Source organism: Bos grunniens, chromosome X, assembly GCF_055505025.1.
Source record: "Bos grunniens cultivar Pamir isolate PY7600 chromosome X, Bosgru_T2T1.0, whole genome shotgun sequence".
Lineage (NCBI taxonomy): Eukaryota > Metazoa > Chordata > Mammalia > Artiodactyla > Bovidae > Bos > Bos grunniens.
The window spans coordinates 144,312,933-144,340,338 of NC_141194.1; the positions used below are offsets into that span (position 1 = coordinate 144,312,933).

At 40.9% G+C, this 27,406-nt stretch overlaps 1 protein-coding gene and 1 long non-coding RNA gene across 3 annotated transcripts in view; one reads left to right on the forward strand and one right to left on the reverse strand.

Moving 5' to 3' along the window:
• WDR44 (WD repeat domain 44) overlaps window positions 1-6,230 on the reverse strand; it is a 93,558-nt gene extending 87,328 nt beyond the window's left edge. The window contains exon 1 of the mRNA XM_086388273.1: window positions 5,689-6,230. Coding sequence (XP_086244399.1) covers window positions 5,689-5,765 — 77 coding nt within the window. The 5' untranslated portion in view covers window positions 5,766-6,230. The remainder of the gene's footprint in view (window positions 1-5,688) is intronic.
• On the forward strand, window positions 6,224-26,480 carry LOC147341580 (uncharacterized). Of its 2 annotated transcripts, none has more exons than XR_015159144.1 (7): window positions 6,224-6,885; window positions 8,001-8,139; window positions 10,758-10,844; window positions 11,356-11,501; window positions 12,516-12,614; window positions 21,061-21,144; window positions 25,655-26,480. It is a non-coding gene; the product is annotated as an uncharacterized LOC147341580 (long non-coding RNA). The 2 variants fall into 2 exon arrangements; XR_015159145.1 differs by having other exon boundaries at window positions 25,671-26,480.
• The last annotated feature ends 926 nt before the right edge of the window (window positions 26,481-27,406 follow it).

Here is a 27,406-nt window from a genome sequence, read left to right on the forward strand (position 1 = left end):
CACTTCAGCTAGCTCGTGATGACATAGGGTCTAAAATCATATTTGTATATATTTCTTAAATGGTAACTCAATCTTGAAATTTATTCTAGCTGATATGACCCATGGATGGCCATTGGATGCCAGTGATGTAATGCATTCAATCTTCAAGACAATGACTAACAATGGAACTGATAAAATTAGCATGAGAGAAATATTACCTAAACATGTTCCTGTTAAATTCTGTATGTTTAAAATGTTTGGAGACAAAAAGGTTTTGTGAACTTAAAACCAATTGACCCTAATGGAATGCCAAGCTGAAACTGTCAGACAGCTGCAGCTGGTAATAAAATGCTAAGATCTGAAGGGCTTTAGCAGAACCTGATTATATGGTAATCCTAGTATCTGAGCAGGCAAAAGAGCTAGAAAAATAACTGATAGGCTGGTTGCTATAGTAACCAAGATAAATTTGTATAGGACTGGGGAAAAACATTGGGGTTGCCATTAGGTATGAGGCCCACATTATGTCTTATGCAGTTTTTCCACAATTTTGAATCACGAGATGACAGACTAATACAAAGGCTGCTCAGTCTGAAATAAGAGAACAGATAAGATTCCACTCTGAAGAGTAAGGAAAGCACCCAATTAAAGGTTTAGCTTGTTAGCAGAAGAATATCTGACAGCAAGGGTGGAACAAACCTTGTGAAAGTTTGTAGAAATTGCTTAGCTATGGGTAGAAAACAAAAATGTAGGTTAATTAGCAATTCAAGTTAAATATCAGTAGGGCATCATAAAGTACCTACAATTTTTATTACTTTTAATTAATTCTTATAGACTATTAATCTCTCACAGAAAGGGTTGTTTAATTCACTGTATAGATGTGTATCTAAAACAATACAAAATACTGTGATTCGTCTGATCTCAGTTATCCATGTCCCAGTAAGCAGTCTGAGAACCTGGTCTCTCTCTCTTGGCTTCAGGGGCTACCTTCACCACCTACTCCATCACCACCACCACCCTGTCCTCCACCTACATACCCCAGGAAGTAATTACCAGAATTGCAGGCAGAGTTTGAGGAGGAAACAAACAGCATCTTCAAGGTTCTTGCCTGGCAAATTCACCTGACTTTGTCAAAATCTAAACAATGAACTGAAAAGAACACAAGGACTGTCATGTACTGTGAAGGTTATGCAGGTCTCAAATAACAACAATTAGAAGTTACTTTTTTTCTGTAGGACCATCACTGAACTGTCAACATGCTAAAACTATCTAGGTTTTTAACATTTTTAAAGATCAAATTTTATCTACCCTACTTTTTGAAGTAGGTTACCCCAAGAACAAAATAAAGTTTTCAGTTTTAAGAGTTTGTACAGATTCAAATTGAGTCCCCAAACTGCAGTACTGCTTCGGACTGTCCTACTTCCATGAGTCACCAAACTGACAGTTGGAGGCCACTAAATTTAGAGCTTGAATTTACTAATTAATATGCAAAAGGTCCCCTCCCAGCTCTACATGATGTTACATGGTGTGATAAAAAAGCATATGTAAATATATTTCTATCAATCCACAAAGCCAATGGCAATCAAATATAATCCATAATTCATCTATACCCATGAACAGCCATTTTTAATAAGGTTGTTAAATAACAGCTTATTTTTAATAGGGCTCTTAAATAACCCATATCACGCAAATAATTTTTAATTGAAATGCATCAATTTTCAATTCAGAGAGAAATGTTTCTGATGTCCAAGTGAAAAACAGTTTTCAACAAAGGCAGTTAGGCAACTTTTTATTTTTTAGACCAAACAACTCTTTGGGACAGTTTGATCTCAGTTCTTATGACTTAAAAATCAAGATTTGGGTTATTACTCCAATCTAAAATAATAGACTGCAATTGACACTAAACTAACAAAACAAATAACCATCCCTGTTCTTATATTAGCTGTTTTGTCACCGTTTTTTCATCCAGACTTGGAGAAAATTAGTGGGCAAAAGTGAGGATCCTAGAACATTCCATGTCCTCTGACAGCAAGACATAAAAGAAACAGAATCATGGTAGATGTAGTTGACTATCTCGGGAGTCCTGCTAACAGAGTATGTGCCAGAAACCTACAGCAGGGATAACTGCCAATACTTTCGTTCCTTCTACAGACAAGGCATCATGGTATAAATGAGGAATCAGGAGACTTGGGTTCTAGTTCTGAGTTTGCCGCTAATCAGCAATGTGTCACTTCCCCTCTCTGAGCATAGTTTCTCTTTCAGTTAAATGGAAGGGCTGGGCCAAATGATCTTCTGTCCCTTCCTACTCTAAAAATCTTACCATTTCTTCCAATAAAAAAAATGAAGAATGCTCAAAACATCACGTTTGTTTTTACAACATGTTCTCAGTGCCAGCCTTTAGTATGTGTATGCATAATCCACACAAAATAGCACAAACATTCATTTCACATATAATTTACCCAGTAAATATCTAGTTTCAAATCTACAGGTCTTAAATCATGTACCAAATACCATCAAGTCTGTTAAAACTCTCCTCAAATTAAAGATGAGGAAATGAAATGACTCATAGTCCAGGGCTTTTTTGTACTATACCAAACTTCCTCCTCCCTTTCCTGCTTTATCAAAAGATAGCATGATAGCAGAATATAATTCTAGATAGTGAAACTGATCTGGATTCAAGTCCTAACTTTGCCATTAGTTTGCTGTGTCACCTTGGACAAGTCACTTTCCTTTCTCAGGGCTTTGGCTTTCACATTTTACATGAAGGAGTTAAACTAGATGTCCCTTCCAGTTGTAACATGCTATGATCTTATAACAGCCCTATCTGACAAAACAAAATACACATTCTTGAAAGAGAAAGTGGGTATTTCTAGCCAAGAGAACTGAAGTTTGGGCTACTAGTTTTAAATATATGCATCAGTTCAACTTAGCAAGTTGGTCCTAAAGCATTTGACTCAAGTATCTCTTGGAGGAAATTACCTTGAATACACACACACACACACACACACACACACACACACACACCCCAGTATGGGGTAGCTATGATGTACTAGAAAAAAATACTGGAGGAGGAGTCCAAAGAACTGGTTTCAAATCCCAGCTGTCACTTACAAGCTGTGTCCCCTAGGCCAATTTATTAACCTCTCTGAGCCTAAGGTTCTTCATTAAAATGGAGAAAAGAATAAGGAAATCTGACCTAAAATATCAATCAAAATAAATCATTGTAACTGTGATGTACACTGCAAAGCTGGACAAGTGGAGATGATCTCCCACTGTGGAAAAGTAGCTGCATTCAAATCAAGTCTTCCTATAAAAAACTGGACTGATTTTTTAACTTTATTAACTCTGAATTAAGAGTAGAACAACAAAGCTGAAGACACCATTGGAAGGGGAAAAGAAGAAAGAAATCAGCTTTAGGAAATGGATTGTTTATCTGGATTCTGCTAATTAACAAAACATGAGATAACTCTCAACAGCCTACTCAGTTTACTACAATCTGGTGAAATGTTCTGTGTACTCTAGAACATGCAATGCAAGGAACATTTCTTAAAGTGCCCAAACCGGGTCGGTTAACCTCTTAGAGTGCATATGGTGTAAATCTCTGAGTGTGTCTCAAGGGAGAGAAGATACTTCTAATAACCAGTATCTGATGATACCATATGTTTTCACAAATCAAGATTTCTCACTCATTTCTAGGTTGTTAGTTACCCAGCCAAGTTTCCTCACAGTACCTTATGCAAATAACAAAAACTGTCACAAAGGACAGAGGAAATGTTAATAATGCCAACCTTGTGCAGTCCTCTCAGTACTGCTAGTTCTGTTCAGATTAAATTCTCCAGTAGAGTTGAATTTCCTTCGAAATCCCCTCAGTAATGCAGGATGGAGCCTTGAAATTCATAGACTGACAGTAGTTTTACCCATAGAGCTCAACATCCTCAATATTTGGGCAGGTTAGAGTTAAATTCAGAAGGCTGGGTCCTAAGAGATGTTTTTACTTTTCACCTAGCATATCAAAGGATCAAAATGCTTGAGAAGTTTATTATTCCAGGAGGGAAGAAGTGACTAGCAATTCTATCAAAATGACTCATTCAGTTTAGATAAGTTAAATAACTCCAAGTTGTGCATACTTCCTCCCAAAGTAAGCACCCTGTGAAGTTAAATTTGCTAATTACAAGCAAGGAAGGAGAAGGGAATGAACACTGGAGTTCTTTCTGCCAGGTACTGGATTGCTAGGCAGTTTACACAGGTCCTGATGTAGCCGTTATTCAAAATTAAATGCTACATTCATTGAAAAGAAACAATACTCATACAGCTCTAAATTTATTAAATCATATGATTACTTTAAGGGGAATACCAGGAAGACAAAATTTAATTTCAGAGGACTCCTATATACTTGGAAATCCAAGTGAATTTTCTATCCTCTACCATCTAGCTGTGAATTTGTTCCATATATTGAACTTAAAGGAGATTCAATGCCATCTCAAGTTTGGCCATTGCCATCTTCAAATCCCATACTAGTGATTTGAAGGTTGGTGGAAACACACTCATTAACGACCTACCAACGTACATTTTCTCTGCTTTTGTTGCTGTAACTTTTGGGGTACATATTATATATAATACCTATTCAGTTTTAGAACGACTTCTAGAATGTACAGATAATAGTAATTTGCATTAAGGTATTTCTTCCACGGGTAAGCTTGCAAATTGAAGGCCAGCTGACTTTTGGAACCATATTAGTGACTTTTACAGTAACATGACAAATTTTACCCATTTTCAAGTTCTCATAGCACGAAAATGTATTTCACTGCCTCTAGTGCCACACAAGACCAGTAGAAGAGTTCGGTGAACTCGCTTTAAACATTATTCCAACTGGGAAGAGTCGGGAGTGGGTCAGTAGAAGTCCCAGGCAAAGCGAAGCCTTCCAACTACTGTAGTTCCTACTCAGAATCTCCCTACTAATCACCACTAAAACATTTTGCAGAATTAGATAAAGAGCACCAAGCTGTGGCTCTCCTTCCAACCACAGATTACTCAGCACTTGTTTGTATCGCTGTAGTCGGTTGTACACATTTCTGTACGGCAACTCTTTTAAGACCGCAGTCTCGCTAATGGTAAAGGACCTCGTCTTCGATTTCCTCTGCCTCATGGCAAGGTGGTATTTTAATAAAACACCGCGGATCTAGAGTACATCAGCTAGAGGACTTTCCTAAGTAAACACCCAGTCTTCCCCCTCCCCGCGCTCCGCTCCTTTTCTTTTTGTGCAACCAAAAGAGGACGGCAAATAGGGAGTAGAGACACCTCTGAATAGGATAGGTAAGTTAGCGGCAAAAGAAGAAAAAAACAACCGTCAGTGCAATTCCTGTTACCGCTCCTTTAATCTATGGCCCCCAAGGCCAAAACGGATGTTTCAAGGTAAGCTCTGAAACCCTCAAATACACATCTCCGGCTCTCGAGCTCGTAAACTGTCCCACCTCGCAGAAAGCTGGACAAGAGAAAGAGGCTCCGAGAGAAGCCCGGGGGCCGTTTACCAGGGCCAAGAGGGAGGTTTGCCCGAGGTGGGCGATTGCCCTCCCCGGAACTCACTCTGAAGTAGCCGAGGGAGACGGAGAGGGGCTGCGGCGGCGGGACCTGGAAGGGGTGTAGGGGGTACGGCACAGGGGAAGCCAGGAGACGGGGACGCCTGGCTTCTGGGCCAGGGCTCCGGTTACTTACCCGATAGGGTCGCCGCCCTCTAGGTGCACATCTTCAGGGGCATCAAAGAATTCCTCCGTGTCGCTTTCCGACGCCATTTATAGGACACACCCGCGGGTGAGGGGGCCGGCGCCGCCTGGAGGGAGGGTGACTCTCGTCTCCTCCTCGTCGTCCTCCACCCCGGCGAACCGTGGGGAGGTGGGTCCCGGAGAGGATGAGGAGGGAGCAGACGATCTGAAGAGAGGAGCTGGACAGGGGGCCGCCGGCAACTGCCAGACTGAGGCAATAACCAGCAGAGCGGCCGTCTGAGGAGGCGGCGGTGGATCCAGGGACTGTTGCTGCCGCCGCTCCCGGCGATAGGTGTGTGAAAAGAGCTAAAGAGGCGGTGGCTCTCCTCAGTGGGGGAGGGCGGGCGCGCGGACGACAGCAGCTCCAATATCTCCCGCAGCGGCAATTACAGCTGCTGGGAGAGCTAGTTGCCCGCAAAACACGGACGCGCACCTACCCTCGCGAGATTTCGGGAGGGGCCGGTGGGGCGTGGGCGGAGCGAAGAGGTGGCGGGGGCGGTTCCTGAGAGGCCGAGCTCAGATTTCTGGTACTCGAGAAGCCTATCAAAACGGCGCAAGCGCCGTTGAGGGCGTTCGGTGAGGGCCGGAAGTAGTGGGGAAGGGTGGGGATGAGTGTTCTGAGGGGAGGAGTCTAGAGCCTACGCCTGAGCGGGGCTGTCCCCCGACTTTGTGGGAGCGCGCCTGATGTAGGTGGGGTCCGGCAGAGTGTCCCATTCACTAACTCTGCAATTCTAAAGAGAGGCATTTTTAGACGGGTGATTTGGAGTCTGCTTTTTTTCTTATGAGGAAATGGTGTCGGGATAAGTTGGCATTGTGGTTTAAATTTTCGTCGATTTAATTTATCCAAGGCCAGATTCCCAAACCCTAGGGGGTAGGCGGGTCCACCTCCTCTAGCGTTATGGGGCATAACCTGTGCTATTTAGTACAAGATCTCTAATTGAGATCTCTAGATAGGATCCTGCCGGCCCGAGGGTGGGGTCCAGGAGAGAGTGGGGAGTGTGCCAGTTCAATGGAGTAATGATGGATTTGTTGCTGGAGCTGAGCCACTGTAGGGCCTCCGGTTACTTTCTCTTTACAGATACCTATTGTTGCCCAGACTTAACGGGAGAGAAATTTTTACATACTGGTCAAGATGTGCATCAGTCAAATGGTAAATATATTGAGCAGATTCCGTTGCAAGGCTAAGAGCTTGTAACTTAATTCTCATCCTCGACTGCCCAGTGTCCAGTGATGAAAATAGAAAGGTGCTTATAAAAGACCAAGATGTTCTTTGTTAACGCATCATTGACTATCAAAGTGATAATGCTGACTTTATATATAATCGGGAAGCACATTTATTTTTCCAGCTGCCGAGACAGGAGGGCACTCGGAGCTGTTTGCACTACAATTGTTGCTCAAGATGGCGGCAGAAAAGCAACTGGAACCGGGGGCATGGCCTCAGAGAGGCTGGAATGGGATTCTAGATTCCTACGTGGAAAGCAACCAGGAAAACATCTGGGGTTACCTGGCGAGTTTGTGTAAAACCGAATGCCATATACTATGTATTCTTTAACACCCTAGGGAGTTGAGGGAAAACGCTGCATAATCAAATAGGGTAATATTTCTTGCACCAAACCTTATGATTATTCATAAGGGGTAGATAAACACCAGTAAGTAGCCACCTTCAGTTCAAGTCAGCTACTACTGTCAGTTAAGTTTAGGTTAGACTAAACTGACTGTCAAATAAGTCACTAAAAATAGAAAACAAAAATGTTTGGCTTCCAGAGCTTTTGGTATTTAAGAAGTGCACATAAGGGATTTGTGGACCCAATTATTAGCTTTTATGTGTTTTAAACATGCTAATTTTCTAGGTTTAAAAATATATCTCAAAGTACAAACTTTATTTTGTTGCTCACTATAAAGGGCTTTCCCAGGATGGTAAAGAACCCGCCTGCCAATGCAGGAGACCCAGAGTTCAATCCCTGAGTCAGGAAGATCCCTTGGAAGAGGGCATGGCAACCCACTCCAGTATTATTGCCTGGAGAATCCCATGGACAGAGGAGCCTTGTGGGCTACAGTCCATAGGGCTGCACAGAGTTGGACATGACTGAAGCAACTTAGCATACAATCAGGAAAGATACGCTTTTTTCCTCTATGGATTATGGAAAGATATAAGTAAATAAACTACCTGAATTTATTTTCTTCCTAGCTATGCAGCCCCAGCTATGTAATAGTTAATTTACATTTGCCTTAAAAATTAAAACTTGATGTCATGTTCTGTTCTAGGTGCTGAGCATGATTCAAAGATGAAGACAATTTACTTCCTGTTTCCCAGGAGCTCACAATCTAGCAATGGAGGAAAACACAGTCTCCTAAATTGGTGTTTTTCCCATTATTTCATACCATCTCTCTTGGACCTTTTAAGGTACCTTAAACATTATGTTTAGAAAAAGCTGAAATGAAATAGGAATGATAATCCAATAACATTTTTAGAGCTGTTCAAGTTATCTATTTAAATGCTTTTATCAATTTTATGAGAAAGTGAATTTCTGGAAACGTCAAAACACATGTGTACCACCTATGATCATTTTTAAAGATGTCAAAAGATGTATTTGTTTTGTCTTAAACATCTGTTCTTGAGTTTTAAGGCAGCAGATTTTAGGCTTAGTCCAAGGCTGTGGTTTTAAAGCTTTTCTCCTTATTAGAAATGAAACTCTTTAATCAAACCTGATTTCATACAAAGGTCCACATATCATAAAAATAAAAACTATTATAGTTGAAGCAGGGATAATTCAGGTTCCTGCCTGCTTGGCCTTCCTTGACTCTCAAGAGACTGCTGCAAGGCTCCATTAAAAAAAAAAAAGTGAAAACTATTGGTCCAAAGCAGGCGTTGGCGAATTATGGTACCAGAACTCTGGACAAATCTGTCCTGCTGTCTGTTTTTGTAAAGAAGGTTTTATTGGAACATAACCAGCCGTACTTGTTTATATATTGTTTATGTCTGCTTTCAGAGCGGAGTTGAGTGGCTCATTTCCAAGGACTATAAAAACTACACAGTTCTAAGGCTGATGGGTTTAAGGAAACTTTTTATGTTTCCTTATCTGCATAGCATAAACCCCGCTTAGGGATTTCAAGTGCTAAAGTCACAGCCAGTGTATGAAATAACTTGTCTATGGTGTGGAATACTGGCTCTCGCCTCTTGTCAAGAATAATACAAAATGGCAGTATCTTTGGGGCCAGTTTTGCTCCAACCCCAAGAGTAATCACCTAGAACATCAGTGATAAAACTGTAATGCATGTAGGCCTTTGCATAAACAAGAGCTAAAGTGATAACCCAGGGAAAAACTTTTTTATGTACAAGGTTAGGTGATTTGAGCTATAATATTTACATGAAAAGATTTAATATTGCAACCACCATGAGAGTTTTTATGGATTTTAAAGTAGCAGAATCCATGGGAAAAATCATTCTGAAAATGGCCAAAACTTGTCAAGGCCAAGATTAAATTCTGTAATCATCAACTTTCAATCATCTGTTTGAAAAGTCAGTTGTGTTACAGATTATAATAATAAAACTTAAAAAATCTTTTGACTTTGAATTTTTATGCCTTTTTCAGGTCCATTCTACCTTCTTTTTTAAACGTCTTTATTGAATTTGTTACAATATTGCTTCTGTTTTATGTTTTTTGACTGTGAAGCATGTGGAATCTTAGCTCCCCAAACAGGTATTGAACCCACACCCCCTGCATTGACAGGTGAAGTCTTAACGCCACTGGACCACCAAGGAAGTCCCCACCTTCTTAATGATGGTTTATGTTAATATTAAAATCAGTTTTCGATCTCTGAGCACACAAGAACTGAAAGTAGAGAAAGAGTCTAGAAATGTGTCAAGAGACACAGAGAAGCCAGCCTGGAATTTAAAATGTGTTACTGATGTGTAATGAAATATTTTTTAGCCATATATTACTATTCAGGACCCTGGAAGAAAGCTAACTGGAATTATGTTAAACCAAAAAAGGGAATTTATTCACTTACATAGTTAAGTACAGACTGCTCTAACACTTGTCTGTTCCTTTGTGACTAATGTATTAGAGGACAATTTAAGTATAAGATGAATTTTGCATTTTCTTATGGGCAGTTTTGTCAGCCAGAAACATTAGGTGAAAACAGAAAACTAAACCCAGATGAATCAAGTTGCAGAGGAGTACATAAAATACACATAGACCTCAGCCATCTACCAGTTGCCTCACTTCTTTGTATGTTTTCAGTTGCCTCACTTCTGTGTATGTTTTGAGTCATACCCATCCACATCTAGTGTTGCAGCTTTCCACCTGATTTCAGATAACTGTCCATCTGTCACCTCACAGTAACTCATAACTTGCAACCCTTCTGATACCAATTTCCACAAGCAAGCTTCAGGTCTTTTTCAAACTAAAGCACCATGTTTATTGTAGTATTTTTGTATTTTGTAACCAGTTAGCATGTAAAACTGTGCTACCATTTTCATTAAGTTCATACCTTTTTTGTGTATGTGTCAGTGACAAAGTTTTAAAATCTTGTACTCCTAGTCCCATTTCCCCCATAAGCCCTGTGATTTTTACTGAACAACTTTGCATAGTGCAGTAATTTTGGGGAAAGCCTATGTTGTATTATAGCAACACTGACTGTAGTCCAGATGAAGTAGCTTCAGGCATAGTGGGATCCAGAGTCTAAGAGATCTCAAAACTTTCTCTTTCATCTTTGCTTATCTTTGCTTCTTTTGTGCTTAGACTTCAATTTTCCCATCACAGACAGATTCCTTTTTGTTGTCAGCAAAGCTGACTGTAGGCAATTGGTTTATACTGTCTTAATAATTCTCAGTCCTAAAGGAAGTAAGACTCTCTCTCTCCTAGTGTTGATATATTAAATCTCAGGGTCTATGTTGATTGGTCTTAGGAAACCCCTGTAGCTAAGGGAAAAGAGACTCTGAATTTTCAGGCATGGGTCAACTGATTCCCTGCCACACACCATGGAGGGAGAGACTACTCTAATCATCTTTCTTACTAGGACCACGTGGAGTATGCAATGGATGTTTTTTCCAAGAAAGGGTTACTAGCAGACAAGAACAATGTGCTAACCGCCAGTCGTTAAGGGGTAAGTCTCTATATTCATTGACGTGACAGGAGCTGATAATGTGTTAAATGAAAACAGATGTTATGAAATAATTGCATGAAGAATAATTCCATTTATGAAAATTATTTATCTATGTATCTATATGTGTATATAAGCAAAGAGAGTTCTGGAAGAGTGTTCCCAAATGATTAATGGTGATTGTCTTTGGTTGTTGATTAAAATAATAATGAAATTTATGGTTATTTGTACCTTTATAAAATGACTCAGTTTTCTACAATGAATATGTGTTACTGTGTAAACGAGGGGAAAATATTAAAAGAAAATATATAACCAATTATGTACAAGGTAGACTTACACATGAAATGAAAATCTGAGATTCATTTCCAATATAAGGTATTACATGTGTCACACTTAGCTTCTGGAACAGTTTAATAAGTGCCACTAAGAAAATGAACTTGGAAAAAATACCCACAAAGAAAATCTTGGAATGTAATTATTCTACTGATAAAAATTCATGTTTTCTACACTGCAGGCCTGACAAACAAAGAGAATGGTAATGATAATTTCTAAAGCAACTGTGAAATGATGCACTGATGTGGAGCTTCTAGAAGCAAAGTATAATGTTAGAGGTTCACTTCTAAATAATATGGACTAAGAATAATTTTGTTTTTCAAAACGGTAAGTAGTAATATATGACCTAATCTAAATTGAGAGAAACTAAGACATATGAACTTTATGCTTCAAAAATTCACTCCAGGTCAAAATCTGAAGAAGAGATCTTTTATTTTTCTTTCGTGGAAGAAAAAGAGTATATACATTCATACATATATATGTATTTTTTAATTGGTGAAATAATCTGCTGGCAAACATTTACATAGAAGTATCAGTCAGGCTACTGTGCGCATGTGTGTGTATGTGCATATACAGTTTAATTGAGTTTACTATCTTATAGCAAATGAGCCATGTTAATGAGAGAAGTGTCTGAAATAGTAATATTGCTCCAAAAATTAAAGCAACTGGTTGATATTTCTTTTTTTCCCATTTTTATGGTATTTATCTAAATAGAAACATCCCAACATTGGGGTTTATGGTAGGCAGAATTTTAAGCTAGACCTCCAAGACTGCCTCGCTCCGTCTATACACACGTCTTCTCCCAGTTATTTAAATCAGTGCTAATCCATCTGCTGTTGTGATGGGATTGTGCAGATGTAATTAAAGTTCCAAATCAGTTGACTTTAAGATAGAGGGATGATACTTGTGAATCTGACCTAATCACATGAGCCCCTTGAAAGCAGAGTTTTCTCTAACTAGTGGGAAAAGAAAGTCAGAGAAATACTCTCTGGCAGGCTTGGGAAGAAAGCAAACATCTAGGAAAAAAAAAGAAAGAAAGCGAACATCATACTGTGTGCTGACTTTGGGGGCCAAGACATGTGAAATGTGGCCTCTAGGAATCAAGAGTAGCTCCCTGCTGCTAGTAAGGAAATGGGGACCTCAGTCCTCTGGCTGCAGGGGTATGAATTCTGCTGATAACCTGAATGGGGTGGGAAGAGGACCTCAAACTCCATATGAGAAAGCAGCCTAGCTGACACCTTGACTTCAGCCATGCTTGACCCTGAGCGGAGAGCCTAGCCACACTGTACCCAGACTTCTGATTTACAGAACTATGAGCTAACAAATGTGTCTTTTTTTTAGGCCATTCAGTTTGTGGTGATTTGTTATGAAACAGTAGAAAACTACTCCAGGGATAAATATCCTTATCTTCCCTCTGCTGGTTGAGAACCACGAATATAGGTAGGTCCTGGAAAAACAAGTGTAACACATCAGCAGGTGCTGTTTGCTCTCTGAAGTCCTTGAATGCACTTGGGAATAAATGTCACCCTGGAAATGAACATTATGGTATGATGTAACAGAAGAAAAAACAGTGAGTTCAGAAAAAAGAAAAAGCTGTAACATGAATTTAAAATATGAAAGAAGTATCTTGCTTCACATACACTCACACACACAGTACACCTAAAATTCAACCCCGTTTGTAAATATTCTCTAGAACCTCAGCAATCTTGCTGCCCATGTGATGTTAGGGACTGTCTGGTTCCCTTTCTTCTGTAGTCTTTAACCACTGAGTGAACCTGCTTGCTTTTAGAATTTAACCTTAGTTTCAATGTTAATCTTACTATTGACCTTCCAGTATTTTTATCTGGCTTTACTGTGGTTGCTTGATTATTCATTCATTCAACAGAGGGCTTGATATGTGCTAGGCATTGTATTATTAGTAGGTTAGCAGTGGTATAGTTTAGTCCTTCTGTGATGAGCTTTTCATCTCTGTCACCTACACTTGAACTCTGACACATGTAACCCAGATGATCTGGGAATTGAGCTTCTAGTGGTCATTTCTCAGTCCCTGAATAATTAAATCCCTAGCTTTTCATTTATGGCTTTTGCCTGTGTTCCTCATCTTTGAAGCCTAAACTTCTGGTTACCAGCCTTCTCCAGCCTGCCTTGACCACAATCTTCCAATATTCCCTAGCTAGTGCTAAGTTCGGAGAAGGCAATGGCAAGCCACTCCAGTACTCTTGCCTAGAAAATCCCATGGACGGAGGAGCCTGGTAGGCTACAGTCCATGGGGTCGCTACGAGTCAGACACGACTGAGCGACTTCACTTTCACACAATGGAGAAGGAAATGGCAACCGACTCCAGTGTTCTTGCCTGGAGAATCCCCTATGGAATCGCACAGAGTCGGACACGACTGAAATGACTTAGCAGCAGCAGCAGCAGTGCTAAGTTATGGGCTTGAAATCTTTTTGCCAGATCTGTTTTCCTACTTCAGTCATCCTATCCACCTGGGTCACATTGGCTGGCCGTTCTGGTTGGTCAATATCTCTTCAATCTTTAGACCCAACCTGTCCATATACTTCTTTAAGTTGAGAAATAGTGGACATAATTTTAGGTTTTCAAAAGTTCAGCAAAGTTTTATAACTATAATGGTCATTTTGTCAAAAGTAGGCAATTTGTTTAAAAACTAATCATGGAGCTGATCTCAGTCTTGGACAAAAGTCTGAAAGTCATGATGTAAGTAGAGGGATGGGGGATGAAAAGGAAATAATCATTTGTTCTATACCAGTGATCTGGCTGGCATTTTACATGTTATCTCAGTGATTCAATTCTCTAACCTTTCCCCACTGTGCTGTTTTTTAAAAAAATTTTTATAGGAAGGGACCTGAAGCATGGTAGCAGGGTCAGAATTTGAACTTAGATGTACCTGGCCCTCAAATTTATGCTTTTCCTAGTATTCTGCATCAAAATGCAAACTTTTCTCTTTTTTTCTTTTGGAGATTGCAGAATGGTCACGCTAGGACAGGATTAACAGAGCTCACCTACCACTTTAGGCTCTGAAGGAAAGATCTGCGTTGACTATACGTAATCTTACTTCTGGTATTCTGAAAGATAAACCATTAGGCTTATTCAAGCAACTGTACTCAATTGTCTTTGCTCCTTTTGAAGGTGACATGAATGGACACTCTAATTGTGGTCTATCCAGGATTGTCATGTGGGCAAATGAAGGGTTGATATTAGCCTAGTAAGTTTAGTAGAGTGAGCAAGTTCATTAAGGGTGGCCTGAATGTAAAGACTTGTATATTTCACTAACTTTGGAAAATGCTTAGCCATTCTCTCTCTTATTATTTTTAATATTTCCTTATACGACTTCCATTAGATGCTTGTTGATCCTTTATATGTTGATAAAGACATATATCCTCCATACGTCTTTACCTGTCTTTCATATTTTCCCTTGTGTATGCTGCTGCTGCTGCTAAGTCGCTTCAGTCGTGTCCGACTCTGTGCGACCCCATAGACGGCAGCCCACTAGGCTCCTCTGTCCCTGGGATTCTCCAGGCAAGAACACTGGAGTGGGTTGCCATTTCCTTCTCCAATGCATGAAAGTGAAAAGTGAAAGTGAAGTTGCTCGGTCATGCCCGACTCTTAGTGACCCCATGGACTGGAGCCTACCAGGCTCCTCCGTCCATGGGATTTTCCAGGCAAGAGTACTGGAGTGGGGTGCCATCGCCTTCTCCTCCCTTGTGTATATTATGATATTTATTTGTGAACATGTGTTCCTTGGAACTTTTTCTTTGGACACTGAGACCTGGGTTTAAAGTGAATTCTTCTAGAGGAGAGTTGCATTTGCTTCTACTAGTCACCCAGGAATATTGCCAATCCACAACTGTTTTAAGCTAAATTTCTCGTATGAGATGTTTTGGCCATAGATTTCTGGACCCATATGATTTATGGACCCAGAGCTGCCTGGGATTATGATGTCTGAGGGGAATTTCTCTCTCTTTGTCTCTTATACCCAGAGCCAAAACCAGCGCAAGCACCTATCTCTACTATCTGCCTCTGGGTGGTAATTTTGCCCCCATTCATCCATTAAGAGCATCACCCTTTGGGAGTCTGACTATAAGCAGAGAAGGAAAGGGATGGTGTATGCCTGATCTAACTGCTAACCTTGCTTGCTTCCCAGGATTTGTCTTCTTTGTCCCTTGCACCTGCCTGGCCCTTTAAAACTACTAGGAACCAGTAGTGATCCAAAGGTAGATGCCATCTTCAGAGCTTCCTTTTTTATTCTGAATCAGCGCTGACATATCCTTACTGGCTGTTATTTTCCCACTATCTCAACCATCAGCCCTGAATTTAAAAGAATATATTCTATCTATCATACCTGTCTATCATTATCTGTCTATATATCTGTCTACTTATTTTAAGATGTGCTAAACTAGAGGTACTTCTTTGGCCATCTCTTTTGGCATATTACCTCAATTCAATTCTGTTCTACAGAAAGATGTTTGGATAGGTAGATTAAGATCTGTACAGTTATCATGGAGGCAGTCTTCCAGGCAAAAAGTAAAACTGATGATACAGAAGCTCTTCTTCTAGGTTTATATCAATTAGGCCATTGCTTAGTTGTGGTGGATGTGTTTTTACCAGATTTATCATATCTTCAAAAAAACAAAGAAGTTTGAGGCCTGGATCAGGTAATGTGATATAATTACTTCTACCAGCAGCAGATCCTAAAGCAGACACTTTCTGGACTAGAGAATTGCAGAACGTAGATCAAAAACTGGGTAGGAGGTGAGACTCCTTTTTTTCCAGAAGAGCGTAAGGATAGCTAGTCTGCCCAGGAAGTGTGGAGATTCAATTTATTTGAAACTGAGCTACTTTCTTACTGAGGAGCCATAACCTTTGTCTAAGAAGGGGTCAGTCATTTCTTTGATTGGAATCTAAGTCTTCCTCTTTTGGGTATACATTGGTTAGTGAACAGCTATTCAATGTCCATCATTTTGGTTGAGGGATGAATGTCAGTGAGGCTACTAACAGAAACCCATTTCCTCTGGTCATGCACCATATGTGGGAAACTCAGAGTCTAAGTCATATTTCATACCACCCTGGGAAAGACTGCTGCTGCTGCTGCTTAGTCGCTTCAGTCATGTCCGACTCTGTGCGACCCCGTAGACGGCAGCCCACCAGGCTCCTGCGTCCATGGGATTCTCCAGGCAAGAGTACTGGAGTGGGTTGCCATTTCCTTCTCCAATGCATTAAAATGAAAAGTGAAAGTGAAGTCGCTCAGTCGTGTCCGACTCTTAGCGACCCCACGGACTGCACCCTACCAGGCTCCTGCGTCCATGGGATTCTCCAGGCAAGAGTATTGGAGTGGGGTGCCATTGCCTTCTCCAGGGAAAGACTCTAGATCCCATCAATTTCTGAGGATGCCCATTGTAAATCCAAAAGTCATTCTGTGGGCCAAAGGATAGAAGGGAAGAAGTGATTAAGTAGTAATGAGCCACCCGAGGACTAAGAGTTGGGATGGTCATGGAGGGTGTTTATGGTGTTATAAAGGAAGAGTTTCATAGTGAGAAAAATAGGAGAATTTGTTTTCAGCTTAGATTCAAAACCGTAAGTGGCTTTTCCAGCAAAATGTATTGAAAGTGCATCTCCTATTGTCCTACCTTGAAAAACACTGATTTAAAAAAATAAGAGACTCCTACTATTCCAGAGAATATAGATGCAGAATGCTGTTTAGCCCAGTAATTCTCAACCTGAATTTACTATCCTGTCCACAAAAATGAGTCTTGTCAAAAGCTCAGCCACCTTGGATAGAGGGCACACATCAGTTGATTTTCATATATCCCCTTGCCTCCCCACTGCCTCTCTTTTGGAACAATCAGATTAGACATTAATGAAAGTATTGCAAAATCTGGGACTTCACTGATGGCTCAGAGGTAAAGAATCTGCCTGCAATGCAGGAGATGCAGGTTCAATCCCTGGGTCGGGAAGATCCTTCAGAAGTGGAAATGGCAACTCACTCCAGGATTCTTTCCTGGAAAAAATCCCATGGGCAGAGGAGTTCATGGTGTTGCAGAGAGTAGGACATGACTGACTGACTAAACACACACACATTGCCAATTCCAGTTAACTAATACACTAGGTAGTCAGCTGTTCACAGAACACATTGGAAGGATGTAAAGCTTAACATAGAAATCGTTTAATTTTCCATACTTAGAGCAAGTACACATGATTCTTAAGAAGCACCCTGAAGCTAGAATTGGATCTCCCAGGTCAGTCAGCATCGGAAAGTAACTTGGCAGATAGACAGTGATCCTTGGATCCTTGAAGGAAAATGTATACAATTCCTTAGAAAGGAGAATATGGAGATTGTTATCAAAACCTGCCATAGACCCTTATAGTTTGTTTTATCTAAATATATGTAGTAAATAAACAAGCAGAGTGTATGTGTGTGTATTATGTATGAATGAGTAGGTATATGGTTCTTGTTAGAGTTCAGTTCAGCTTCAGTTATTCTCAACAGATATTTTTGCTGTCTTCATAAAGCCCCAAGATAAAGAACTCTACATACTGTTATAGGTATATAACCTGATGACCATGGTCAAGATCGTAACACCTAGAGTAAAGAAAGCTGGAAATTCCCTGTGGTCCAGTGGTTAGGACTCTCTGTTTTGCACTGCCATTGGCATGGGTTCAATACCTGGTTAGGGAACTAAGATTCTGCAAGCTGTGTGGCGTGGCCAAAATAAAATATATAAATAAAGTAAGTAAGGAAAGTTGTGTAAGCAACATGTCTTACTGCAATGGTTTTCAAACTATATACTCTTCTAGGGAGCTGTTTAAAATATAGATCCTGGAACTTCATCCTGGGCCTATTGAATTCTGATTTCTGGGAAGCCCCTGAAATTAGCATTTTAAGAAGCTTCCCTCAAGTGACTGTGATGCAGGTAGTCCTTAGATAACACCTTAAACAAGATCTAGTTGAGGAAGTGTCACATTATATTTGCATATTTGGTCATCAGACTGAGGATTCTAGCCATAAACACTCAGAGACATCTATAGGAAAAAAATGCCTTCCTTCTTCAAAGTGACTGTGAAATTGACGAAGGAGGTCTAAAAGTGGGACTATTAAAGAAAGTATAAATGTAAGAATCTTAAGTATATGTAAATATTTAGTGGCAATTAGTGTGTGTAGGGCGGTACTTTTTTTAAAACAAAACTATTTTTGGCTGCGTTGGTTCTTCAGTGGGGTGCACAAGCTTCTCTTTCTAGTTGTGGCCCTAGAGTACATGGGCTCAGTAGTGGCTATGCTCAGGCTTAGTTGCCCTCTGTCATGTGGGATCTTAGTTCCCTGACCAGGGATGGAACCTGTGTCCCCTACATTGCAAGGTGGATTCTCAACCACTGGACCACCAGAGAAATCCCCTGGGAAGTACTTTTGAAGATGTGTATTGTTCAAGCCTGAATGAGGGAAAGATTGAACTACAGGAAGGTAAGGACATGGAACCTCACGTAGTGGGTGGGTAATACCTAGGGGTAAACTTGTGAAAAACAAATCCAAAATCCAAAAGTGTATTTTTTGGAAAGAAAGAGAAGAGACGCAAAGTGTAGGATGGCCAGAGTCAAAAAGAAGCTCAAGAGCACTGGGTACAGAATATATGATGAATGCCAGAAAGTACAGCAGCCGGGGAGAATCTGAAGAGAAGCAATAGACAGAAATGGCAGACCACTCAGGATGCTCTAGTCCTGGGGACAGGACCAGGAACAGTGTGGGAGCAGGACTTCTGTCACAAGCCGGGAGGAAGAGATAGAAAGAGGACATCCTGGGAGCAGCCAGAGGGAAGCTAACCAAGTGGGTGATGAGAAGTGGTCAGGAAGTTAATGCTGTTTCAAGCTGAAGTCAAAAGTCATGTGTGTTGAAGGCCAGATAACAAAGGACTTTAACTCCTTAAAGACCAAAAAGGAAATTAAAGCTTATATTGTAATCTGGGTCTGGAAGGTGGAAGTAGGAAAAATTAATTAGAAAAACTAAACTTTGTGGTCAGGGTCTAGGGACTGTTGTCACTCCCCTGTTTTATAGGAAGTATTAGCAGTGTTCTTACCTGGAGAATCCCAGGGACAGCAGAGCCTGGTGGGCTGCCATCTATGAAGTCACACAGAGTCGGACATGACTGAAGCGACTTAGCAGCAGCAGCAGCAGTGAATGCTGGAAAGACCTACTTAGTGGTTCAACCTGTGCAAAGTTGAGCAACACTTTGTGAAAAAGTGTTAGTCGCTCAGTCATGTCCGACTCTTTGAGACCCCATGGACTATAGTCCACCAGGCTCCTCTCTCCATGATATTTCCCAGGCAAGAATATTGGAGTGAGTTGCCATTTCCTTCTCCAGGGGATCTTTCTGACACAGGGATCAAACCTGTGTCTCTTACCTCTGCATTGGCAGGTGGGTTCTTTACCATCTGAGCCATCAAGGAAGCCTGAGCAATACTTTGCCATCACCACAAATGTAAATAACTTTTCCTCAAATTTTCCTCTCAATGCTTTAAATTTACTTGTGTCTGAGATAGACCAAGAGAGTTGGTCAGTAGAGAAAAAATGAGGAGCCCATTATAGGCTGTCCAGATCCATTTCATCATATCTGCAACCCCAATAAGCTTTAAGTTAAAAAACAAGACGCTTACCCTTTAAGTCCTGAAAATAGGAAGAATATTTGCCATTTTTATTGTCAAACAGTCCTCCTTAGGGGCTTCCCAGGTGGCTCAGTGGTAAAGAAACTGCCTGCCAATGATGGAGATGTGGGAGACATCAATTCTTCAGTGCTCAGCTTTCTTTATGGTTCAACTCTCACATCCAAACATGACTACTGGAAAAACCATAGCTTTGACTAGATGGACTTTTGTTGGCAAAATAATGTCTCTGCTTTTTAATATGCTGTCTAGGTTGGTGATCGGAGAAGGCAGTGGCACCCCACTCCAGTACTCTTGCCTGGAAAATCTCATGGACGGAGGAGCCTGATAGGCTGCAGTCCATGGGGTCGCTAAGAGTTGGGCACAACTGAGCGACTTCCCTTTCACTTTTCACTTTCATGCATTGGAGAAGGAAATGGCAACCCACTCCAGTGTTCTTGCCTGGAGAATCCCAGGGACAGAGGAGCCTAGTGGGCTGCTGTCTATGGGATCGCACGGAGTCGGACACGACTGAAGTGACTTAGCAGCAGCGGCAGCAGGTTGGTGATAGCTTTTCTTTCAAGGAGCAAGCATCTTTTAATTTCGTGGGTGCAGTCACCATCTGCAGTGATTTTGGGGCCCAAGAAAATAAATCTGTCACTGTTTCCATTGTTTCCCCGTCTATTTGCCATGAAATGATGGGACCGGATGCCATGATCTTAGTTTTCTGAACGTTGAATTTTAAGCCAGCTTTTTCACTCTCCTCTTTCACTTTCATCAAAAGGCTCTTTAGTTCCTCTTCGCTTTCTGCTGTAAGAGTGGTATCATCTGCATATCTGAGGTTATTGATATTTCTCCCAGCAATCTTGCTTCCAGCTTGTGCTTCATCCAGCCCGGCATTTTGCATGATATACTCTGCATATAAGTTAAATAAGCACGGTGACAATATACAGCCTTGACGTACTCCTTCCCTGATTTGGAACCAGTCTGTTGTTCCATGTCCAGTTCTAACTGTTGCTTCTTAACCTGCATACAGATTTCTCAGGAGGCAGGTCAGGTGGTCTGATATTCCCGTTTCTTTAAGAATTTTCCACAGTTTGTTGTGATCCACACAGTCAAAGGCTTTAGCATAGTTAATGAAGCAGAAGTAGATGTTTTTCTGAAACTCTTTTGGTTTTTCTATGATCCAATGGATGTTGACAATTTGATCTCTGGTTTCTCTGCCTTTTCTAAATCCAGCTTGAACATCTGAAAATTCTCGGTTGAACATACTGCTGAAGCCTGGCTTGGAGAATTTTGAGCATAACTTTGCTAGTGTGTGAGGTGAGTGCAATTGTGTGGTAGTTTGAACATTCTTTGGCATTGCCTTTATTTGGGATTGGGATGAAAACTGACCTTTTCTAGTCCTGTGGCCACTGCTGAGTTTTCCAAATTTGCTGGCATATTGAGTGGCACACTTTTAAGGCATCATCTTTTAAGATTTGAAATAGCTCAACTGGAATTCCATCACCTCCACTAGCTTTGTTTGTAGTGATGCTTCCTAAGGCCCACTTGACTTCGCATTCCAGAATGGCTGGCTCTAGGTGAGTGATCACACCATCATGGTTATCTGGATGGTCATGAAGATCTTTTTTGTATAGTTCTTCTGTGTGTTCTTGCCACCTCTTCTTAATCTCTTCTGCTTCTATTAGGTCCTTACCTTTTCTGTCCTTTATTGTACCCATCTTTGCATGAATTATTCCCTTGGTATCTCTAATTTTCTTGAAGACATCTCTAGTCTTTCCCATTCTATTTTTTCCTCTATTTTTTGCATTGATCACTTAGGAAGGCTTTCTATCTCTCCTTGCTAGTCTTTGAAATTCTGCATTCAGATGGGTATATCTTTCCTTCTCTCTTTTGCCTTTTGTTTCTCTTCTCAGCTATTTGTAAGGCCTCCTCAGACAACCATTTTGCCTTTTTGCATTTCTTTTTGTTGGAGATGGTCTTGGTCACTGCCTCCTGTACAATGTCACAAATGCCCTTCCATAGTTCTTCAGGTGCTCTATCAGATCTAATCCCTTGAATCTATTTGTCACTTGCACTGTATAATCATAAGGGATTTGATTTAGGTCATACCTGAAAGGTCTATTGGTTTTCCCGACTTTCTTCAATTTAAGTCTGAATTTTGCAATAAAGAGTTCATGATCTGAGCTACAATCAGCTCAACTCAGTTAGGCCTTCACATTTCCTCATGGGCCAGAAATCTCCAAATTGTGTTTAGGCACTCGTACCCAGGATGAAGTTCCAAGTTGTTTGGTGTCTTCTTTATTGTGGAAGGACAACAACAGATGTCCTCTATTTCCATGGTCTCTCAGCTCTCTCTCCTAATCACAGAAATATCTTCAAGTCTTGGTGTTGGGCTGGGTGAGCTGTCCTCAGGACTTTTTAGCTAAGCAGCTGTTGATAAGAATGTGATGGTGTAATGGAGGCATCTAGGGAAGCTGCTGTGGGGATAAATTGTCCTTGGTCATAGGATTGAGTCTATCTAAAAAAGAAAATTTTAGGTGGCTTCATTGTACACTGTGTCGCCTACCAGGCCCTGGAATGCTGCTGCATGCCAGTAGTAAATGTATCCCCACAAAATAGGGCTAGCTGAAATTATAAATAGCTTCTAAAGAGACTTATTATTTCCTCTATAATGTTTTTTTTAATAATAAATTAGTTTAGGAAGCTAAAATTACGATAGGTATATCTTTGAGCAGATTGGTTGTTAGTGACAGTCATGTTCTTTTACACTATTGGTGACAATATTTAGTCTAAATCAGCAGTAAGATTTTTATGTTCTTTTTTGGGGGGGCGGGGAAGGGGGTGTTGTGTGGCATGCCAGATCTTAACTCCCCAATCAGGTATTAAACCTTTGCCCCCTGCAATGGAAGTAGAGTCTTAACTGCTGGACTGCCAGGGAAGCCCCAATTCCTATGTTCTTATAATGTAATACTTCCTCATATTTTTACAAAAGAGATTCATATGACACAAAAATATTAGTGGAAACTTGTGTTTTTATATCATTGGGAGGGTTTATTCACTTGTTCCTTCATTTCTTCTCCACAGGTACTAGGATTGTAAAATTGAATAAAACATAGCTTACTCCCTCAAAGACCTTAGAGTTTAGAAAGGAGGACAAATATACCTAAAACTGGTTGAAATACAGTGGAGTTTTAGAGATATGTGGTAGCAGTGGTTCTCAATCTCGGTACATGTCAGAATCACCAGACAAGCTTTGACAAATCCTGATGTCCAGGCAGTTCTAGAGTGACTGTCTTTCCCTGAAAAGAGAAGGAAACTCCATAGCTGAATTTTGGAAAGATGAGTAGCTTACCAAGTTATAAAGAGGAGGAAGGACATGGTAGACAGGAAATACACACATGCGGGAACTTCAAGATTGTAGACATCAGATCTTAGCATGGCTAGAAAACATGCTGAGAAAGATGTGTTTGGAGAAGTAGGCAAAGAGATAGATCTTAAAGGGCCCTAAAGAGATATTTATACTTTATTATGTATGGAGCCGCTGAAGGGTTTTAAGCAGGGGACTGCCATGATCACGGTCAGCTTTGGGGTTTTGAAAGCTCATTCTGGTGGCAATGTTAAGGAAGGAGTAGACAACCCCAAACTGGGTCAGAGAGACCTGTTAGGAGGTTACTATACAAATCCAAATGAAAAATCCTATGGGTCTGGTCTAAGGCCATGGTAGTAGGGATAAAGTAGAAGAAATGGGGGCTTCCCTGGTTGCTCAGTGGTAAAGACATTGCCTGCAATGCAGGAGACTCAGGTTCAATCCCTGGGCTGGGAAGATCCCCTGGAGGAGGAAATGGCAACCCAGTCCAGTATTCTAGCCTGGGAAATCCCATGAACAGAGGATCCTGGCAGGCTACAGTCCATGGGATTGTGAAGAGTTGGACACAACTTATCAACTAAAACAAAAGAAAACAAACATAAGAAATGGTCGTGAGAAATATTTAGGAGGTAAATCAGTTTGGAGCTTGGAGGGGACACAGGGGAAAAGAAAGCATGGGATTGTGGAGTTTCTCGTTATGTGTCTGGGAGAATCCATCTCCCAGAATAATGGAAATAAAAATAAACAAATGGGACCTACTTAAACTCAAAAGCTTTTGCACAGTAAAGGAAACAATAAACAGAATAAAAAGGCAGCCTACAGATTGGAAGAAAATACTTGCAAACGATGTGACCTATAAGGGATTAGTCTCCAAAAGCTACAAACAGCTTATGATGCTTAACAGCATCAAAACAAACAACCCACTTAGAAAATGGGCAGAAGACCTGAATAGACATTTCTCCAAAGAGGACATACAGATGGCTAATAGGCACATGAAAAGATGTTCAATATCGCTAGTTATTAGAGACATGCAAATCAAACCTACAATGAGATATCATCTCACACCAGTCAGAATGGTCATCATCAAAAAACCCACACACAGTAAATGCTGGAGAGGATGTGAAGAGAAGGGAACCCTCCTATGTTGTCGGTGGGAATGTAAATCGGTACAGGGACTATGGAGAATAGTATGGAGGTTCTTGAAAAACCTAAAAATAGAGCTAACATATGACCCTGCGATCTCACTCTTGGGTATATATGCAGAGGAAAACATGCCCCCATATATACAAGCACCCCAGTGTTCATTGCAGCACTGTTTACAATGCATGCAAGAAACATAAATGTCCATCAACAGAGGAGTGGATAAAGAAGACATGGTACATATATACAATGGAATATTACTCAGCTATTAAAAAAAAGAAATAGTGCCATTTGTGGCAACATGGATGGACCTCGAGAGTGTCATACTAAGTGAAGTTAAGTCAGAGAAATATCTATGACATCCCTTATATGTGAATCTAAAAAGAAATGATACAAATGAACTTACTTACAAAATAGAAACAGACTCACAGACTTAGAAAACTAACTTAAGGTTACCAGGGGGAAGGGATAGTTAGGGACTTTGGGAAGGTCATGTACACACTCAGTTCAGTTCAGTTCAGTCAGTCAGTCGTGTCTGACTCTTTGAGACCCCATGAATCCCAGCACGCCAAGCCTCCCTGTCCATCACCAACTCCCTGAGTTCACCCAAACTCATGTGCATCAAGTCCGTGATGCCATCCAGCCATCCCATCTTCTGTTGTCCCCTTCTCCCCCTGCCCCCAATCCCCCCCAGCATCAGAGTCGTTTCCAGTGAGTCAACTCTTTGCATGAAGTGGCCAAAGTATTGGAGTTTCAGCTTCAGCATCAGTCTTTCCAACGAACACCCAGGGCTGATCTCCTTCAGAATGGACTGGTTGGATCTCCTTGGAGTCCAAGGGACTTGCAAGAGTCTTCTCCAACACCACAGTTCAAAAGCATCAATTCTTCAGCGCTCAGCTTTCTTCACAGTCCAACTCTCACATCCATACATGACCACTGGAAAAATCATACCCTTGACTAGACGGACCTTTGTTGACAAAGTAATGTCTGTGCTTTTTAATAGGCTATCTAGGTTGGTCATAACTTTCCTTCCAAGGGTTAAGCGTCTTTTAATTTCATGGCTGCAGTCACCATCTGCAGTGATTTTGGAGCCCCCAAAAATAGAGTCTGACACTGTTTCCCCATCTACTACCCATGAACTGATGGGACCAGATGCCATGATCTTCGTTTTCTGAATGTTGAACTTTAAGCCAACTTTTTCACTCTCTTCTTTCACTTTCATCAAGAGGCTTTTTAGTTCCTCTTCACTTTCTGCCATAAGGGTGGTGTCATCTGCATATCTGAGGTTATTGATATTTCTCCCGGCAATCTTGATTCCAGCTTGTGCTTCTTCCAGCCCAGTGTTTCTCATGATGTACTCTGCATGGAAGGAGGTTCGTGACATTGTACAGGAGACAGGGATCAAGACCATCCCCATGGAAAAGAAATGTACACACTGCTATATTTAAAATGGATAACCAACAAGGACTGACTGTATAGCACATGGAACTCTGCTCAGTGTTATGTGCCAGCCTGGATGGGAGGAGGGTTTGGGAGAGAATGGATACAGGTATATATATGGCTGAGTCCCTTTGCTATTTACCTGAAACTACCACAACGTTGTTAATTGGTTATATGCCAACACAAAATAAAAAGTTTAAAGTTTGGGGAAAAAAAAAGAAAAACATCATGGACAGGAACAGAAGTCAGAGTGGAAGTCAGTTTGAGGAGGCATGTGTTTGATTCTAGTGTTGAGTTGAATGTGAGGTGGTGAATAATCATGAAGAAATTGCAAGGCTTCACTTAAATACATAGGACTGGACATTTGAAAAGTGGTCAGAGCAAGTGATAGAAAGCTTAGATTCGTACTCATCGAAATGATAGGAACTGTGGGAGTAAATGGATTCTCTGAATTTTGACAGTTTTGTTTCTTCCTTCTTTCTTCCTTACCTTACCTGATGGCCCTCTAGTGACAACAAGCACACACGATACTGGATGCTTGGGGCTGGTGCACTGGGACGACCCAGAGGGAGGGTAGGGGAGGGAGGAGGGAGGAGGGCTCAGGATGGGGAACATGTGCATACCTGTGGCAGATTCATGTTGATATATGGCAAAACCAATACAATATTGTAAAGTTAAAAAATAAAATAAAAATAAGAAACAAAAAGTGCCTCAACTCAGTTAATGTTATCATGAAATGTATCTTCAGAACCCTGATTTGGTCAAAATATTATTGTATTACTATTTCAATATGAATGTAAGGCAGCACATCTATGCAGCAGGGGCCTCAGGCACCTCAGATTGAGCCTAAAGATGTCATTCGTTGTAATTCTGGGAGATTCAAGAGGATTTGAAATTGACCTCCCAGGAATCTAATTTCTATGAGGACTCAAGGAGGCTCCTGTCAAAAGACTTTATTCCAAAACAGTGGATATCACATCAGAATCACCTAGGGAGCTTAAAAAAACATCCCTTTGCCTATGATGCATCTCAGACCAATTAATCAGAACCTCTGAGGATGGAGCCTGACCAGGCATCAAACTTCCTCAGGTGATTCTTTGCACAGCCAAGATTGAGAACTGTAGCTCTAGAGGATGCGAGCATAGAGATACACAGGATTGAGTCAAGGATACTGACAAATGAAGCAGGGGAAGAGGGGTTCTGGGTACAACATGTTTCTATCAATCAAATTGCCCCTGGATTTAGCCCCCAGGGAGTTATACCCATGGCTGTCCCTGGATTGCCATACTTGAGACTAGGTCTAAAGAGCTGCAAAAGAGTAAAAGCTAAAATAACAGTGCCCTCTAAAACTCAGTAGGATAGTAAGAGCACAAGGGGTTACCAGCTTTGACAGCAACACTGGCAGTATTGGTTGTGGTGATGCATTCAGCACAATTTTATTGAAAGCTATATTATGTGCTAGGTACTAGTCTAGGTGCTAAGGATACAGTGGCAAACAGGACTGACAAGGTCCTTTCTCTCTTGGATCATGGATTCTCATAGTTTTTTGGTGGAAATGAGCTAAAAAAAAAAACAGTGTCAGATATTGAGAAATAGACTAACAAAAGAGGGTGCAGAATATTAAATGGAGTA